Source organism: Budorcas taxicolor, chromosome 10 (assembly GCF_023091745.1).
Source record: "Budorcas taxicolor isolate Tak-1 chromosome 10, Takin1.1, whole genome shotgun sequence".
Lineage (NCBI taxonomy): Eukaryota > Metazoa > Chordata > Mammalia > Artiodactyla > Bovidae > Budorcas > Budorcas taxicolor.
In genome coordinates this window covers 52,368,776-52,388,860 of record NC_068919.1, presented here as the reverse complement: position 1 = coordinate 52,388,860, position 20,085 = coordinate 52,368,776, and the positions used below count along the sequence as shown (strand labels likewise).

General features: G+C 34.9%; 1 protein-coding gene across 1 annotated transcript in view; it reads left to right on the top strand.

Annotated features, from left to right (window-relative positions):
- The window catches only part of TEX9 (testis expressed 9), an 88,492-nt gene that overhangs the window by 268 nt on the left and 68,139 nt on the right, over positions 1 to 20,085 (top strand). The window contains exons 3-4 of the mRNA XM_052647024.1: positions 12,844 to 12,907; positions 14,432 to 14,511. Coding sequence (XP_052502984.1) covers positions 12,844 to 12,907; positions 14,432 to 14,511 — 144 coding nt within the window. The remainder of the gene's footprint in view (positions 1 to 12,843; positions 12,908 to 14,431; positions 14,512 to 20,085) is intronic.

Sequence of the window (20,085 nt, the reverse complement as noted above, 5' to 3'; positions counted from 1 at the left end):
TACAAGTACTTTTCCTGGTGACTGGATCTTTGAGACCGTTCATCGTCCAGCATTTTCTTCTCAGCCCATTTACTTGCCCTTTATCTTTTCTCTTTAACTTGAGCTGCGTCCTCGTAGGTGTTGGAAGTGGGAGAAAATTTTACCCAAATACGTAAACCTGTTCGTCAGCAAGATGATATGTCTAGGAGTAGTTTGGATAGCGCGAATTGCCAGCGAATGGTTCAGTTTCTAGTTAAATGAATTCCACTTAATTTCAAGTTCCTAGAGTTTACGTATGTAAATTTCTTTTATGTTTGGTTTCTAAACTCAAAGCATGTTTCTCAGGGCATTTGGAATTGTCATTCTTATCCACCTTCGGTGGAGTTGGGAGGGTTTCTTTACTTTACCTATTCTCAGTGTAATTACAAATACCCTGACAACACGTGTTTTCACTCTTGGACCACTCCACTCTTCATCCCCCAGTTTTCATGCAGATGTCAGCGATCTTGTTAATTTGATCTTGTCTCTCCCTTGCCTAAAACTTTGCGGTGGTTTCCAGTTGCACTTCAAAAGCTCTGTCACACTTGTCTTCTACCTCTTGTGTAATCTTGACCTCTTTTGTTGTTTTCTACCAGAGTGGCCTTTTTGGACTATGATAAATAGGCTTTCTATTACTCTTTTATTGTCTGATTAAATTTTCTTTGCTATTAGTGTGACTTGTTACAGTAAATTCATTTGTTAGTTTACTTTGTTTCTGTTTTCTGTGCTGGACTGAGTTCCACGAAGTCACAGACCATGTCTTTTATTTGCCCTTATGTATAGCCTTACCAAAAAAATTATATTTTAAAAGTTTACTTTCTTTTTAATTAATTTAAAGTAATGTAATTTAAAACTTGCAAAACATCCCAGCAATTCCTCAGATGGTTAAACGTAGTTACCAAATGATCTGTACCTAAAATGAAAGCATGTTTAGAGTTAAAACTGAAGTGTACTGTACTTAGATAAACTAGACATGTTAGCTTCTCATAGCATGTAGAAACATAATCATCTTCCACTGTTTGATAAAATGGGCCTATTATTTCTAGTAACAGTGTACTTAGTCAATGGATCTGTTGTTCATTAACAGTTCTGAGTCAGCTAAACCCAAAACATTTGTTTTCATTACAATGCACCACATAGCACTAAATACATGTATTAGGTTAATTCACCTGGTTATTTCGAAGTATATTTTGCACCTGGCCCTTCATTAAGGCTAATGTTGAGTTGCTAAGTCTTGTCTCTTTTGCACCCCCCCTAGACTGTAGCCTTCCCAACTCCTCTGTCCATAGACTTCCCTAAACATTATACTGGAGTAGGTTGCCGTTTCTTTCTCCAGGGGATCTTCCCAACCCAGGGATGGAAATCTGTCTCCTATGTTGCAGACAGATTCTTTACCACTGAACCACCTGGGAAGCCTCTCGTTAAGGCTATAGTCCTGCTTAAAGTCAGACATCTATATTCTGTTTTAGCAGAAGTTTTGCAGTAAAGGCTCCCTTTTGTTACTTGTTCTACATACTCTGAGGTGTGCGATGCTAAGGTGTTTGAACAAAGTAGCTCCCAGGCACTGCTTGAAGTTTGTGGATCACTCAGCACTATGCATAAAGGTGAAATGTTTGGCCATCTTTATAGGCAAGAATATAAGATCATAACACAGTATTTTGCTACATGTTTTCTTGGTTTTAAGCATATTTTGTTTTAATTAACCGAAGACAGCACTTTCCAGGGATCCCAATCTAGAATCTTTCACAATCAGCTCTTGTCAAATAGTTGGAGGAAATAATCACTATATGAGATAGTAAACCAAGGAATATGCTGATCACTCAAATCAATAGATATTCCAAGCCATGTGCTTGTATCATAAAATGAGAAAGCTAAATAGTAAGATCATGTGGCATCTGTTTTAATTAACCTTGATAGCTTGCAGGGCAAGCCTTCCCCCAAACTTCTTGCTGCTAAATGCCAACTAAATTGGACATATAGATTAATTTGCAGAGAACTGATATCTTTATGTTATTGAATCTGCCTTTCCATGGATATGATATATCTCTATTTTACATGGAGGGGTTTTTGGTGTCCATTAATAATATTTTCTCATATTACTACATAAAGTCTTAAATATTCTTTTCAAGGTACTTTATAGTTTTATTGTTATAATGAATGGCTTTTTTTCTACCACATTTTCCAATTGGTTGTATGTATAGAAACATTACTGATTTTTTGTATATTGATCCTACACCTACATTTGTCAAGAGTGTCAGCACTGCTGAATTCTATTTTGCAGAGTCCTTTGAGCTTTTTGTAAAGATGGTTATATCATATGCAAATTGTGATAGTTTTGTTCCTTTACAATTTCTTCTGCATCTTTTTTCTTGATCTGATTAGAACCTCCAGTATAATATGGAATAGAAAAAGTGGTGGTAAGCATTATCATCTTAGTTATGATTTTCATTAGTCTGCATTTAATAATTTATCACTACAATTGAGGTTTGCTGTAGAGTTTTTAAAGTTTTTTATGTTATACTGGAGGATAGCTGATCCACAGTGCTGTAGTAGTCTCAGGTGGACGGCAGTGTCAGCCACGTCGGTTTTGTGCTGTACGTGCTGTGCTCAGTTGCTTAGTTGTGTCCAGCTCTTTGGGACCTTGTGGACTGTAGCCCGTCAGGCTCCTCTGTCCATGGGCTTTTCCAGGCAAGAATACTGGAGCAGGTTTTTTCTTTTTTTTTTAAGTAACCTCACTGTTCTCCATAGTGGTTGTACCATGTAACAGTGTAGGAGAATCCCCTTCTCTCCACACTCTCTCCAGTATTTGATATTTGTGGATTTTTTGATGATAGCCATTCTGACTGGTATGAGGTGATTTCTCATTGTAGTTTTGATTTTCATTTCTCTAATAACTAGTGATGTTGAACATCTTTCCATGTGCTTATTAGCCATCTGTGTGTCCTACCATATGACTCTACAATCCCACTTTTGTGCATATATCTGGAGAAAAACACCCGAAAGGATACACATACCACAGTGTTCATTACAGCACCATTTACAATAGCCAAGACATGGAAGCAATCTAAATGTCCATCAACAGAGAAATGGTTAAAGGTGTGGTACATATATACAGTGGAATATTACTTGGCCATTAAAAAGGAAATAATGCCATTTGCAGCAAAATGGATGAGTGTCATATTGAGTGAAGTAAGTCAGAGAAGGAGAGCTATCGTATGACATCCCTTATGTGTAGAATCTAAAAAGAAATGATACAATGCACTTACTTACAAAACAGAAAGATTCACAGACTTAAAAATGAATTTATGGTTGCCAGGGGAAAGGGATAGTTTAAGGGAGTCTGGGAAGATCATGTACACACAGCTATATTTAAAATGGATAACCAGCGTGGAACTCTGCTCAGTGTTATGTGCCAGCCTGGATGGGAGGGGTATTTGAGGGAGAATGGATACATATATGTATGGCTGAGCCCTTTCACTGTTCACCTGAAACTACCACAACATTGTTAATTGGCCATACTCTAATACAAATAAAAAGTTTAAAGTTTGAAAATAAATACAGAAAAAAGAAAAAAAACAAAGAATACTGGGAGTGGGTTGCCCTTTCCTACTTCAGAGGATCTTCCCACCCCAGAGATCGAACCCATGTCTCTTGGGTCTCCTGCATTGTCAGGCAGATGCTTCGCTACTGTGCCACCTGGGAAGTCCCCAGCACACAATGTTGTGATAGTTTCGGGTGGACAGCAAAGGGACTCTTCCATATATGTACATGTATCCATTCTCCCCCAAACTCCTCTTCCATCCAGAGTGCCACATAACATCGAATAGAGTTTCTTGTGCTGTACAGTAGATTAGATCCTTGTTGGTTATCCATGTTTTGAAAATTTTATTTTTTAATTGGTGGAAAATTGCTTTATAATTTTGCCTTGGTTTCTGCTGTTCAACAATGTGAATCAGTCATAATTAAATATATATATCATCCCTCCTTAGCCGCCCTCCTGTCCCCACACCCCACTGCTCTAGGTCATCACAGAGCTCCAGGCTGGGCTCCCTATGTTATTTAGCAGCTTCCTCACTATTTTAGTGTATGATAGTGTATATATGTCAATGCTACTTTCTCAATTTGTCCCACCCCGACCTTCCTCTGCTGTGTCCCCAAGTCCATTCTCTAATAGATTTACCAGTATTGTTTTTCTAGATTACATGTATATGCATTAATATGCAATACTTGTTTCTTCTCTTCCTTGTTTTTCTCTTCCTCTGCATAAGAGGCTCCAGGTTCATGCACCTCACTACAGCTATGTCAGATTCATTCGTTTTTATGGCTGAGCAATATTACACTGTATAAATGTACCACAACTTCCTAATCCATTTATCTGTTGATGGACATTTAGGTTGCTTCCATGCCCTGGCTGTTGTAAATATTGCTGCAGTGAACATTGGGGTCCATGTGTCTTTTGGAATTGTGGTTTTCTTAGGGTGTATGTCCAGTAGTGGTATTCCTGGGTCATAAGGTTTATTCCTAGTTTCTTACTCTCCGTACTATTTTCAATAACTAGATTTATGCCTAGCTAGTTTTTAAGGAATCTCATACTGTGTTCCATAATAGCTGTATCAGTTTACATTCCCATCATGCTGTAGAGTTTTGACTAAATATTTTTTTATCAGGCTTAAGGACACAGTTTCCATTAATTCTTTGTTTTTCAGTCTAGGATGTGAAGTGAGGTGAAAGTCGCTCAGTCGTGACCGACTCTTTGTCCATGGAATTCTCCAGGCCAGAATACTGGAGTGGGTAGCTTTTCCCTTCTCCAGGGTATCTTCCTGACCCAGGGATCGAACCCAGGTCTCTCGCATTGACAATATTATATCCTTTTTTGTATTTTGAATGAATGTTAAATTTTAACAAAGTCCCCCCCCCCCCAAATTTATGTAGGTGATAAAAATTTTTTCACCCCTTCATTTAACGTTTTAACATACTGAACTACAAAGACAGGTTTATTGTTTTCTTTGAAAGGCCCCTGGATTAGATTGCTTTAATTTTATGTAGATTTTTTATTTCATCTATAAACAAAGTGAAATTGGTCCTACATTTTTTTCTAGTTCTTTGCCTTTCTGATTTTGATATCATTATTATAAAATAAACTGAGTAGCTTTCCTTTTTTGTTTTATTCTGTTCTTGGAAGCTTCTTGTAATCAGAGATCATCTACCCTATGATTAAAATTGTGAAACTGAGTCTAGTTTGAGGTGTTTTTTTTTTATTCTGTGAATTGTTTTTTTAATAATTATTGCTTCCAGAATAAATTTTGGTTATTTGCTAGTTTTCTAGAAAACTGTCCATTTCATGTATGTGTATTAACATACATTTATTCTAATTATGCTCTTATATTTTAAGTCTTGACTATATCTGTAACTTAATATATATCTTCTTTTGGGACCTTTCCTGTCAGTCTTATTGGGAGGTGTATATGTTTTATTGGTCTTTTCAGAGAATTCACTTTTGGTTTTATTGCTAATTTTCTGTGTGATTTAAAATTTTTTTCATTAGCCTTATCTTTATAGTTTCTTTTTCTTCTAATTGTGGATTTAGTTTTTCTTTTTTAAGTTTTCTAATTTTTTAATTCATTAAAATTTTTGCATTTAAATTTAATACATTTAATATTTCTCTGCAACCGTAGCTTATCTGTATTTCAAGGTCTGTTTTGATATTTCTATTCTTTCTGATTATTTAGTTTTGAATATTTTATGATTTTCATAGTGTTTATTTTAGTGTGTTTTTGTAATTGCCAAGCATCTGTTTGTTTTATTTTTGTTATTTAAAATTTTATTTTTAATTGTACTGTGGTCAGAGAATGTATGTATCATTTATTTTCAAAGGCGTTTTGAAGCTTAGTTGTGACCAGGTATATGTGGAACTTTTGTGAATATTCAGTGTATTCTTTGATAGAAAGCGTATTTACTATTTGTTGACTAATGACTTAGATCAAGCTGATTACTTCTGCTGTCCATAGTAGCGGTGTCCTCAACGTTTTTTTCTCCAGTAGCTGTATTGGCTTCTGTCAGAGGTGTACTAAAATCAGCTATGATTATAACTTAAAAATTTCTTTTAATTGTGTCCATTTTTGTTTGGGGGTTATATCATTTTATTTAAAACCTCTTGAATAATTCCTTTAATTATTTGTAGTGTCTTTACATCTTTTTCATTCTTTTATTTTCAAACTTTGTATGTCATTTAGCCTTATTAAGTACATTTCTTTTATACTCTCTGATAATTTCTGCCTTCTAATAAGTGAATTTATGGTATTTTGTTTGTTGATTTGAAGTTGTTTTGGTCATCTTATGTTTTGTTTTCTATTTGTGCCTTTTCTTTGGTTCTTTTCTGTTGTTTATTGGTTGAATGAGTTTTCATTATATCTTTATTTTCCTTTTATTGTTTTGGAAAGACCTCAGAATAGTTTAACTTGCTTTCCCTTGTTTGCAAGTTAAATAATAGTTACTTCCCCTTGGCTTTGAATACCCCTACCTGTTATTTTCATATTCTGTGCTAATTTATCATGTTTTGTCATTTCTTTGCATCATGATTCCTTTCTTTTTTTCTAAGTTGAGTTTCCTTTTTTCTGAAGCATAGAGCATTCATTACTTTTCTATGTGAAAATCTGAGTCTTAAATTCACCAGTCTTACCTGAAAATTTTACTTTGCATTTATTCTTCAAAGATAGTTTAGCTGAATATAGAACTTGAAATGGCTAGTCCTCGCACCCCACCTCCTGACAGTTCATTAAAAGTACCATTTGGTTGTCCAAAGGTACCATTGTAATCTAGAGATATTGATAAACCATCTGCTGTCAGCTTCTAAGATAATCATGTTGGTAGACTATTTTTCTCTCTTCTTTTTAAATGTTTGGTTTGTAATTTAAAGAATATTCTCCTTGTCTTTGAAGTTATGCAGTTTTACCCAGTGTGTACAGTTGTGGATTTGTTTTCTTGATCCTGCCTGGGATCTCTGTAACTATTCATTTCTGGAAAATTCTCAGCATTATTTCTTTTTATAAACAGTAGTGTCTTTTGTTTTATGTCTCTTGCTGTATTCTTCAGGTTTCAAATAATTTTTGTTTTTGTTTTATTGAGGTCTACTTGATTTACAGTATTATACTAGTTTAGGTGTATAGCATAGTGATTCAAAACTTTTGTAAATTTATTCCATTTAAAATTATTGTCAAATAACAGCTGTATTTCCTGTGTTGTACAGTATATCTTTGTGTGTTTGTACTAAGTCATATCTGACTCTGTGCGACCCTATGGACTGTAGCCTCCTGGGCTCCCCTGTCCATGGGATTCTCCAGGCAAGAATACTTGAGTGGGTTGCTGTGCTCTCCTCCAGGGGATCTTCCTCACCTAGGGATCTAACCCATGTCTCTTATGTCATCTCCTGCATTGGCCGGTGGGTTCTTTACCACTGGCTCCAGCTGAGAAGCCCATACATCCTTGTATCTTATTTATTTCATACACAGTAGTTTGTATATCTTAATTCCTTACCACTATCATATGCCTTTCTTCTTCCCTTTTCCCACTGGTAACCATTAGTTTGTTCTCTATGTATGTGGATCTGTTTCTTTTCTGTTATATTCATTCATTTGCTTTATTTTTTAGATTTACAATAAGTAATAACACACAGTATTTGTTTTTCTCTGTCTGACGTGTTTCACTAGCCAGAATACCCTCCAGGTCCTTTCATGTTGTTGCAAATGGCAAAATTTCGTTTTTTTCATAGCTGAACAGTATATCATTGTGTGTATGTATGTATTTTTATGCCACATCTTCTTTATCCATTCATCTGTTGATGAACATGTAGGTTGCTTCTATATCTTGGCTCTTGTAAATGCTGCTATGAACATGGGGGTGCATATATTTTTTCAACGTAGTGCTTTCATTTTTGTTGGATATATATCCAAGAGGGTAATTACTGGGTCATATGGTAGTTATAGCTTCAATTTTTTGAGAAATTGCCATACTGTTTTCCACAGTGGCTGCACCAGTTTATATTCCCACCAACAGTGTAGGAGAGTTCCCTTTTCTCCACATTCTTGCCAACATTTGTTATTTGTGGTCTTTTTGATAATAGCCATTCTGACAGGTATGAGATCATACTGTAGCTTTGCTTTACATTTCTCTGATGATTAACAGTGTTGTGCTTTACATGTGCCCATTGGCCATCTATATTCTTCTTTAGGAAAATGCCTTTTCAGGTTTTCTTCCCATTTTTAAACCAGATTATTTGTTTTGTTTTGTTTTTAGTATTGAATAGTTTTAGCTATTTATATATTTTGAATATTAAACCCTTGTTGCTCATATCATTTGCAAATATTTTCTTCCATTCGGTAGATATCTTTTCATTTTGTCAGTGATTTCCTTTCCTTTTTTTTTCCCTTTCAAGTTTAATTAGGCCCTGTGCATGTATGTACGTATTTTATTTTCTTAGGAGACAGATCCAAAAACTATTGTTGTGATTTATGTCAAAGAATAGTCTACCTATGTTTTCTTCTCAGGTTTTATGGTTTGTGGTCTTACATTTAGGTCTTTAATCCATTTTGAATTTATTTTTGCATATGATGTGAAAAAAGTTCTTATTTTATTCTTTTAAATGTAGCAGCCCATCTTCCCAGCATGACTTACTGAAAGACTGTCTTTTCTTCACTGTATATTTTTGTCTGCTTTGTCACAGTTATCCACGTAAGTGTAGGTTTGTTTCTGGGCTCACCATACTGCTCCATTGATCTATGTGTCTGCTTTTGTTCCAGTACCATACTGTTTCACCTGCTGTAGCTTTGTAGTATAATATCTATGGATCAAACCAAAAAGAATAATAACAATTCTACCAAACATTTAAAAAAGAGTTAATGCCTATCCTAAAACAATTCCAAAAAGTTGCACAGTGAGGAACACTTCTGAACTCATTGAATGAGGCCAGCATCACCTTGATACTAAAACTATACAAAGATATTACAAAAAAAAATTATAGGCCAATATCATTGATGAACATCAATGTAAAAATCCTCAATAATATATTAGCAAACTGAATCCAGTAATATATTAAGAGGATCATACACTGTGATCAAGTGAGTGTTATCCTGGGGGGCAAGGGTGGTTCAATATCTGGAAATCTATCAATGTGATACACACATTAACAAAAGGAGAATAAAAATCATATGCTCATCTGAATAGATCATATGATCAAATGCAAAAAAAGCATTTGACAAAACTCAACATCCATTTATGATAAAAACTCTCCTTTCCTCAGTATTTGTGTGTGTGTGCTAGTCTCTCAGTCGTGTCTCTTTGCAACCCCATGGACTGTAGCCCTTTGTCCATGGGATTCTCCAGGCGAGAATACTGGAGTGGGTTACCATTTCCTTCTCCACAATGTTTGTGTAGAGGGAATATATTTCAACATAATGAAGTCCATATATAAGCTCATGGGCTTCCCAGGTAGCTCAAATGGTAAGGAAACTGTCTGCAATACAGGAGACCCAGGTTCAATCCCTAGGTCGGGAAGATCCCCTGAAGAAAGATGTGGCAACCCTCCCCACCATTCTTGCTTGGAGACTTCCATGGACGAGAAGCTTGGCAGGCTACAGTCCATGGAGTTGCAGAGTTGGACACGACTGAGTGACTAACACACATGTATAAGCTCATAGCTAACATAGTACTTGATGGTGAAAAGCTAAAAACATTTTATCTAAGATCAGGAACAAGCATTTTTGTCTAAGATCAGGATGCTCACTCTTACCACTTTAATTCAGCATAGTATTGAAAGTCCTAGCCATGGCAATCAGAGAAGGAAAAAAAGAAAAGGAGATCTAACTGGAAGGGAAGAATTAAAACTGTCATTGTTTGCTGACAGGATACTATACATAGAAAATCCTAATGATGCCACCAGAAAGCTAGTACAGCTCATCAGTGAATTCAGTAGAGTTGCAGAATACAAAATTAATACTCATTTCCCTGGTGGCTCAGTTGGTAAAAGAATCCACCTGCGATGCAAGAGACTGCCTGCAATGCAGGAGACCCAGGTTTGATCCCTGGGTCGAGAAGATTCCCTGGAGAAGGAAATGGCAACCCACAATAGTATCCTTGCCTGGGAAATCCCATGGATAGAAGAACCTGGTGGGCACAGCTCATGTGGTCACCAGAGTCAGACATGACTTAGCAACTAAACCACCAACCACCACTGTACACTAAAGCAATTTATCAGAAATAGAAATTAAGGAAAGAATCCCATTTATGATTGCATCAAAATAATAAAATACTTAGGAATAAATCTAAGGAGGTAAAAGATCTGTACTCAGAAAACTATAAGACACTGATGAAAGAAAATCAAGACAACACAAAGAGGGTGAAAGATACATTGTATTCATAGATTAGTAGAATTAATATTGTTAAAATGACCATAGTACTGAAACTAGTCCCTGGATTCATTGCAGTCCTATCAAAATACCAGTGAGATGTTTTTTTAAAACAGAACTAGAACAGATAACTTTAAAATTTGTATAGATACACAAAAGACCCCTAATAGCTAGGACAATCCAGAGAAAGAGCAGAAAGGGATGTATCACACTTCCTTTAGATTATAGTCAGTGTATCTCTTTAAATTTTGGCATTTCCTCCTTTTCTGGGATTTTATTCCGCAGTGTCTATTAGGTTGCTATAATCTATCTTTGTCTTACTGTCTGTCTCGAATAGATGTTAAACTCTCTCTTGCATTTTTATCTTTTTGTTTATCTGTACCTTTTTGTTGGTAATTTTCTCATATTTTCTAATTCATCCATTCCCTCTTCATTCTGTTGTTCAACTTATCCGTTGCATTTGAGTTTTATTTACATTGACTGTATTTTCATTATGTAATTTCTGTTTGGTTGTTTTCCAAATTCAGTGTTTTTTTGAATATATGTTTACAATGCTTGGTTCTTGCCTAATGGTTTCTATTCTTTTTTTTCTTTCTTATTGAAAAGTACTATTTAAAATTCTTTCTTAGGTTGTTTTATCATCGCCAGGTCTTTTGGTGCAGATTTTGTTTGTATCCGTTGATTATCCATCCTGGAAACTTATTTTTTAATGCAATTTATTATCTTTGTGAAGGCATCTTTAGTAGAATTTGCTTTCTGAGAGAGTTGCATTTGTTCTAGATGACTAAATATTCCTAAGGGTGGTTTTGCATTTCAGTTTATTAGCTTATCAGTTTTCACTGGTTCTAAGCCAACTTTCTATATTAAAGTTTTGGCCTAGTGTCCCTATACCATCTGGGTAAGATGAACTTGGAATACACTTCTGTGTGCTCTGATTACTCGTAGGAGAATCTTTCCCACACATGGCTTTAGTTCCATCTCCGTTCACTTAGGTTATGGGCGGCGGTTTTGTAGTCTGGTTCACAGGTGTAGCCCTTTATGACTCCCTCAAGTGCATTGGTTTCTAGCTGTTAAGCTGTTTTGGCTTCTGTTCCTGTTTACTGCTCTCACTTTGAGTTACTGCTATATTTTTAGTGCCAGGGTGTTTTCTTTGCCTGAGTTTAAGTTTAGCAACATTTCCTTTATTACAGTTTATCCAGGATTTCTATGGGTTTTGGAGCAGAAGAGTAGTCTTTTGAGTTACCTCAGTCTACTGTGTTGACCAGAAACCTCTCATGGTTCTTGTTAGGGAAAAGTGGAAAATCAGGTAAAGCCATCTTGAATACAACTTTGGACTGTGTTAGATATTATTTCTTCTGATTAACTCATCCTAGGGTGTAAAAATACTTCTTGAAACATCAGACTGTTTTAAGAAGGGATATGATACTGATTTTTTTCTTTTCTTGGAGTGGGAGTCGTCACTGGTGTGCATTACCTCTGAATTACATATCTAAAATCACAAGATATCTCATTTAAAAAATTGTTTTGCATATTTTCTTCATAAAACTTCAGAAGAGCCTACATCATCTAGAAATGTGACCTATGAATAGAACTGAGAAGTTATATGCTTTTGAAGATGTTTATTATAATGTTAACTTTTAAAACAGAGATGGGAACTTGAACTAACAAGAGGAACAGTTTAGTACACTATGTTAAATTCAACTCTTCAGCGTATTTTATAGCCATTTAAGGCATTAATTTTAAAACTTATATACAGGTAAATATATTCCATCTATATTGTTATGGGGAAACAGTACAATATTGTGTATGTGCTTACAGATGATAATTAGAAGGGAATACTAAAAATCATCTGATAATGGTGGTAGGATTATGGGCAGTTTTTCCTTTCAAAACAGTTTCCTTCAATGACATTGGTATTCTTACAGTCTTAATGGGACCAAATAGTATTCCTGTTCTTTGCTATATTCCAAATAGATGGAAGAAAGAGAAATGGCAGGTGTAGGTCAAAGGAATTGCCTGTATTTCTGATGAAGCTTATACTGAAGTATATAACTGAGTGAGGCCCCTCAGAATCCCAAGAACATGAAGAGTGAAACTGAGGTGAACCCACCCAGGTTATTCTTTCCAAATAAATCATTCTACTTGAAGTAAGGGCAATGTTAGTTGCACTTGTAATGAAATATTTTTACTAGTATATGGAGAGACCAATATTTACACCATTTGAATTTCCACCACAAAGAAGAAGGAATCATGGGGATTTGGAAATAACCTTTCTAATAGTTATATTAATTTTTAAGTAAAAATGTCATGTGTATGTTTTGGCATTTGTTGACTTAACTGAAGTGTAGTTATTGAAATTCAGTTTCTTTAGCTTTGTGTTAGAGTCTTCAGCGTATCACAGCTATTAATTATTTTCTGCTTTTAGACGTTTAAATGCAGAATTAGAGGCAAAAACAGCTGATCTGGTTCGACAAGCTGAGGAAGTAATAGTAAGTAAATGTACAATTATTAGTATTTCCATGTTAGTGTTAGTTTTTTAGCTTTTTAATTTGATGTATAGCATACATACAAAAAAGTGCCAAAGCATAAATTTTCAATTCAGTGAATTATTATAAATTGAAAATCAGTATATACATAGGTATGTGTATATATGCATATATATGTTTTTGAGAAGCACACATTTTCTAAAAGCTACTGAAAAAGTGTTCTCCATTTTGATATTCCAATCATCTAATAGTAGCTACATTAATATTTCTTACTATTTTAAGATTAATGTTTGTGAGTAGCTATTGAATTAGTACTAGTAATTCAGTAAGGATACGGTTTCTGGACAGAAGTTGAATAAAGGATAACAATTATCACTAATGCTTAGATGGTAATCTGTTTCTTAAACTCTGCAGTTAGATGTAACTCAAATTCTTAGGGCTAGTCCATAGTCAAATTTATAGTCAGGAAAATGTTTTGAGGCTATATTACTAGACAGTATAAGGACATTTGCCCCATTCTAACTACCAAATTGGTTATTCTTTCTTTAAATGCCCCTCCCTAAGCATCAGCATTCCCATTATTAATGATAGGATATAGTAGTATTCCTTAGAGGAATAAATATCCTAATTGATAGGCTGTAATAGTACTCCTTAGAGCTGCTTTCAAGCTTGTTTCATTTTTTGTTTTAATTCAGTTATAATTCTCTTTCGTTTAAACCCCATCCCCATCTCACTTTAGAGTTGATGGGTGTCACTGAAGAATAGCTAATATTTTAATGCCTTAGACAGAACCATCATTGTTAGCATAGGAACATAACATTTCAGGTAATAGATGGAGGTAATGGTTAAAGATTTGTTAGTTGCATTTGTAATTAAATATTTTATTTAAAAATAAATACTTTATTACATCTTTTGTTTGTGTCTGTTCTGAAGAGCCAGAAAATAATTTGAACAAAGAAACCCCAGTTTATAGTAGAATGAGGGATTCATTATGTATTCTGATCAAATCCATTAGTCCTCTCATGGATATAACTCTTGCCATATTGAATTTTTGTTTTCTTACTTTCATACTGATACATCATCTTCAAAAGCTTTCACTCTTATTGCTTCATTTTTAGCACTTTAATTTCTGTGTGGTCATTGTAACATGGAAGTTTGTCTGATTTGAGACAAATTTTTCTATCCATTAAATGGATTTATGTTTTCATTTCTTGTGAACCTTACTTCTTTTGCATGTTACACAAGATGGAAGCCCTAATATAATTGGGAAGAAGTCAGCTAAGATCATTTAGAGGCATTAACATTCTTACAATTTTCCCTTAGAGTGACTTTCCTAACCAAGAATGAATGAAAGGTGAAACTACATAGTTACAGACCTTATTTTGATACCATAGCTTTTAGAATTCTGTGCTTTGATTTTATAGAAATAGTGGACAATTCTGAAATGATTAATGATCAGAAAGGCACTTGAATATATCCTAGTTTTGTGAGGTTTTTTTCTTTATGACTTACCTTTGTTTTATTTAGAGAGATCAGCAAGAAGTACGATCTAAGTCTGTTTCAGCACAAATTAAATCATATGAAGACAAAGATGATTACAGCTTTAGGTAAGTGACTTATATTCTCAAACACCTTAAAAATGTTTTTTTACTGGGTAAATGCTTTAAGATTTTTTTAATTGAGGTATAATTAACATACAGTGTTATATTGGTTTTAGGTATACAGCATGATTCAGTATTTGTATGTGTTGTGAAATGATCACCACAATGAGTCTACTTAATATCTATTACCGTACATAATTACAGAATCTTTCTTCCTTGTGATGAGAACCTTTTTTTAAAAAAAAATATATTTTATTGAAGTATAGTTAATTTACAATGTTTCAAGTACACAGCAAGATGATTCAGTTATACAAATATACATATTATTTTTGAAATTATTGTCCATCATAGGTTATCACAGGATATTGACTGTAGTTCCCTATGCTATACAGTAAACCTTTGTTGCTTGTTGCATATCTGTTTTTTAATTAGAAATCTGGCATTCTATTCAACTGAGTTAAACAAGTGGAATCAAAATGTCATAGTATGTTTAGTTAGGCAAAAATTCCTAAGTTTTCCAAAATATATATATTATACATATATATATACACACACAAAAGCTTTTTTACTACACTTGATAGCATGAGAAAGAACATTAAAAAAAAAGGAGAGATGGAGAGATTGGAAAACATAAATGAAATGGGAGCACTGAATATGAAATAGAAAAAGTGAAACAAACTAGATAAAAGTAAAAGATCACCAGATAGTCCAGTTGTTTTTAAACATGACTACTCATTAGAAACATATCTGTAGCTCTGGAGAAAAAAAGCAATACCTGAGCATTTTTTTTTTCCCCCAAAAGTTTCAAGATAATTCTGAAATGCATCTGGATTTTAGAAAGTGATTACAGGTTTTTCTGTTAGATCCTAGTTTTGGTGATACAGGGTTCTATTATTTTTCTGTTGACCAATTATGATACAATGGTAGTAAATGAGTAATAGTTACATAACCACAATGGTAAAATATGCTTATCAGTTTTCACAATCAATGGCCAGACAAAAAATTAAAGATAATTACAATTGCAAGCCATAATGGGAATATGATTAACTTAACAGTATAAAATAATTACATACAACTTGGGTGTTTGGGTGTTTGTTAAGCAGACTGATGTGGTAAGTGGAAGTACATACATGCACATGTTTTCATCCACCCAGCCAGTCTGTGTCTTTTGGTTGGTGCATTTAATCCACTTGCATTTAAGGTAATGATTGATATGTGTGATCCTGTTACTGTTTTCTTAATTGTTTTGGGTTTATTTTCTGTAGGTCTTTTCCTTCTCTTGTGTTTCCTGCCTAGAGAAGTTCCTTTAGCATCAGTTGTAAAGCTGGTTTGATGGTGCTGAATTCTTTTCACTTTTGCTTGTCTGGAAAGCTTTTGATTTCTCTGTTAAATCTGAAGAAGGGTCTTGCTGGGCAGAGTATTCTTAGTTGTAGGTTCTTCCCTTTCATCACTCTAAACATACCATACCCTTCCCTTCTGGCTTGCAGAGTTTCTGTTGAGAATTCAGCTGATAGCCTGATGGGAGTTTCCTTGTCTGTTATCTGTTGTTTTTCTGTTGTTGCTTTTAATATTTTATCTTTGTTTTTAATTTTTGTCAGTTTGATTACTATGTGTCTCAGTGTGTTCCTCCTTAAGTTTATCCTGCCTGGGACTCACTGTGCTTCTTGGACTTGGTTGACTATTTCCTTTCCCATATTAAGGCAAGTTTTCAGCTATTATCTCTTCAATTATTTTCTCATGTCCTTTCTCTCTCTCTTCTCCTTCTGGGACCCCTGTAATGCGAATGTTGGTGCATTTAATGTTGTCCCAGAGGTCTCTTAGGCTGTCTTCATTTCTTCTCATTCCTTTTTCTGTATTCTGTTCTGTGGCAGTGATTTCCACCATTCTGTCCTCCAGGTCGTTTATCTGTTGTTCTGCCTCAGTTACTCTGCTGTGGATTCCTTCTAGTGTATTATTCATCTCTGTTTGTTCTTTAGTTCTTCTAGGTCTTTGGTAAACATTTCTTGCATCTTCTCAATCTTTGCCTCCATTCTTTTCCGAGATCCTAGATCATCTTCATTATTATTATTCTGAGTTCTTTTTCTGGAAGTTGCCTGTCTCTACTTCATTTAATTTGGGGGGGGGGGAGGCAGTTATCTTGTCCCTTCATCTGGGACATAACTTTCTGCTTTTTCATCATGATTAACTTTCTGTAATATGGTTTTTGTTTTAGCTGCTGTAAGACAATGCTTCCTCTTGCTTCTCTCTGCCCTCTGATGGATGAGGCTAAGAGACTTATGTAAGCTTCCTGATGGGAGGGACTGGCAATGGGAAAAACTGGGTCTTGCTGTGGTGGGCAGGGCTTTGCTCAAGTAAAGCTTTAATACAGTTATCTACTGATGAGTGGGGTTGCATCCCTCCCTGGTAGTTGTTTGGCCTGACCCAGCCCTGGGGTCTATGGGCTCTATGGTTGGGTTAATGGTGAACTCCAAGAGGGTTTATGCCAAAGGGCATCTTCCAGTGCCCCCGTCCTGTGATGAGCCACTGCCAACCCACACCTCCATAGGAGGCCTTCCAACACTAGCAGGCAGCTTTGGTTCAGTTCCCTGTGGGGTCACTGCTCCTCTCCTCTGCGTCTTTGTGCATGTAAAATTTTGTTTGTGCCCACCAAAACTGGAATCTCTGTTTCTCCCAGTCCTCCTGAAGTCCTATAATCAAAACCTGCTGGCCCTCACAGCAGATTTCCTGGGGATTCCCAGTCCCTTTGTTGGATCCCCAGGCTGGGAAGCCTAATGTGGGGTTCAGAACCTTGACACCAGTGCGAGAACTTCTTTGGTATTATTGTTCTCAAGTCTATGGGTCACCCACCCAGCAGGTATAGGATTTGGTTTTATTGTGATTCCACGCCTCCTTCTATCTCACTGTGGCTTCTTTGTCTTTGGACATAGGGTATCTTTTTTTTTTGGTGGGTTCCAGCATGCTCCTGTCAGTGGTTGCTGAACAGCTAGCTACAATTTTGGTGCTCTTGCAGGAGGAGACGAATGTGTGTCCTTCTGCACAGCCATCTTGAACCATTCTTCTGTGATGAGAACCTTTAATATCTGCCTTTTATTTTTAGCAGCATTCAAGTATGCAATACAGTATTATTAAGTGTAGTCTCCATGCTGAACATTATGTCCTGTGACTTATTTATTTTATAATTGATAGTTTGTACCCTTTGACTCCTTTCACCCATTTCATCTACTCCCAACCAGCCAGCCTCTAGCAACCACCTTTTGTTTGTTTGCTTTTAGATTCTATATATAAGTGAGATCACTTTGTAGTTGTCTTTCTCTGACTTATTTCACTTAGTGTAATGCCTTTGAGTCCATTCATGTTGTCACAAATTGCAAGATTTCATTCTCTTTTATGACCAAATAATATATATTATAGAATATTTTAGTAGATGCATATATATAATATTAGAGAGAGAACATGCACATTTTCTTTGCTCGTTCATCCCTTGATGGACATTTAGGTTGTTTCCATATCTAGGCTGTTGTAAATACTGTTGCAATGAACATGGAGGTGTATATATGTAAAAAAGAAAAAAATATATATAGTGTTTTTATTTTCTTTGCATAAATACCCAGAAGTGAGATTGCTGGGTCGTATGATATATGTTTAATTTTTGAGGAACTTTTATACTCTTTTCCAAAGTGAGTGTACCAAATTATGTTTCTGACAACAGTGTACAAGGTTTCCCTTTTCTCCACAGCCTTGCCAGCATTTGTTATCTCTTATCTCCTTGATAATAGCTATTCTTACAGGTATAATATCTCATGGAAGTTTTGATTTATATTATATATCTCATTTATATTTTGATTTATATTTCCCTGTTGGTTAACTTTGAGTAACTTTGCATGCATCTGTTGGCAGTCTGTATGTCTTCTTTAGAAACTGTCTAGTCACATCTTTTGCCCATTTTTAAATCAGTTTGTTGGGCTATTTTATTTGAGTTTAATGAGGTTTTAAAAATGTATTTTTTGATAGTAACCATTTGCCAGATATATGATTTGCAAATATTTTCTCCTATTTAGTAAATTACCTTTCATTTTGTTGATTTTTTTTAAATTTTGCTGTGCAAAAGCCTTTCAGTTTGATAAAGTCCCATGGGTGTATTTTTGTTTTTGTTGCCTTTGCATTTGGTGTCAAATCCAAAAAATAATCACTAAGGCATGTCTCGAGGAGTTAACCACCTACGTTTTTCTTCTATGAATTTTATGGTTTTAGGTTTTCCATTCAAATGTTTAATCAGTTTGAGTTTACTTTTTGTGTATGGTATAAGATAGTGGTCCATTTTCATTTTTTCATGTGTGACTCTCCGTTTTTCCTGACACTGTTTATTAAAGAAGCTACTATTTTCCCATCGTATACCCTTGGCTCCATTGTCATAAATTGATTGAGCAAGTTCATTTCTGGGCTCTGTAGTCTGTTCCATTGACCTATGTGTCTGTTTTTATGCAAATACCATACTGTTTGATTACTGTAGCTTTGTGTAATAGCTTGAAATCTGGGATAACACCATTTTTACTGGATAGTGTATGTGGATCTGTTTATAGTATCTTTTTGTAAGTATTGGAAATCTATAATTTGAAGAAGAATGTAAGTTATAAAAATAATAATAATTGGGGGCTTATACCAGTCAGACACAATGTAAACCTTTTACCTGCTTTATTTCATTTATTTTTCAAAGTGTTATTTTGAAATCAGTGTTACTGAGCTCCTTTTAAAAATGAGGAAACTGCAAAACAAATAAATGAGAAAACTGCAGCTTAATGAAGTTTGGAAGCTTATCTAGGACCCACAGATGGATGGATTTCACTGAGATCCAGACTACAGTTGATAAGATTTCTAAACCTGTCTTCATGAACTGTACCTTTTTTCTTTTAAAATTGCATGTGAAATTAGGTAAAAATAAATTAATTAATAGATATAAGATATATTAGATCTTTTTCCCCTCTAGATTTCATATGAACTTTAGATATGTCTAAAGAAATTAGGGAACAAAAAAAAAATTTATTAATAAACCGGGTGGCAGCATGGAACATTGGAAAAAAGGGCCCTCTCTCCCTCTCTGCTACTTTGAGTATGTTAAGCCACTGAGATTTTGGGGTTAATATCATAGCCTACCTTAACTAGTAAAGCAATTGGTATTGAGTCAGGTGCTGTATAACAAATATTCTAAAAGTGTGATTTTCACTTAGTGGTTAGGCGGTATCAGCAAAGACACTTGATTTTGGAAGCTGTAAAGATAAGAGTGCTGTTAAATAGTGGCAGTGAATTTAGTAAAACTTGTCACTTTTTATAAATTGCAAGGTTAAATGAATGTCTGATGAACCAGTGTTCTTAAGGAAGAGGTTGGAAAACAGAGTATTATAGTATGTGCTCTTATTATTAGCTGTATTGACACTATATTATGAGAAAGATAAGTTTAGGAAAGAATTGGCTGTGTTGTAAGTAGAAGTGAAAGGGAATATGGAAATTCTAGAAATTACAGGCCTTGTAATGTTCAAAAAGTCACCTGCTTCCAATTTTGATGAGGTCTGTTTTTTTGTTTTT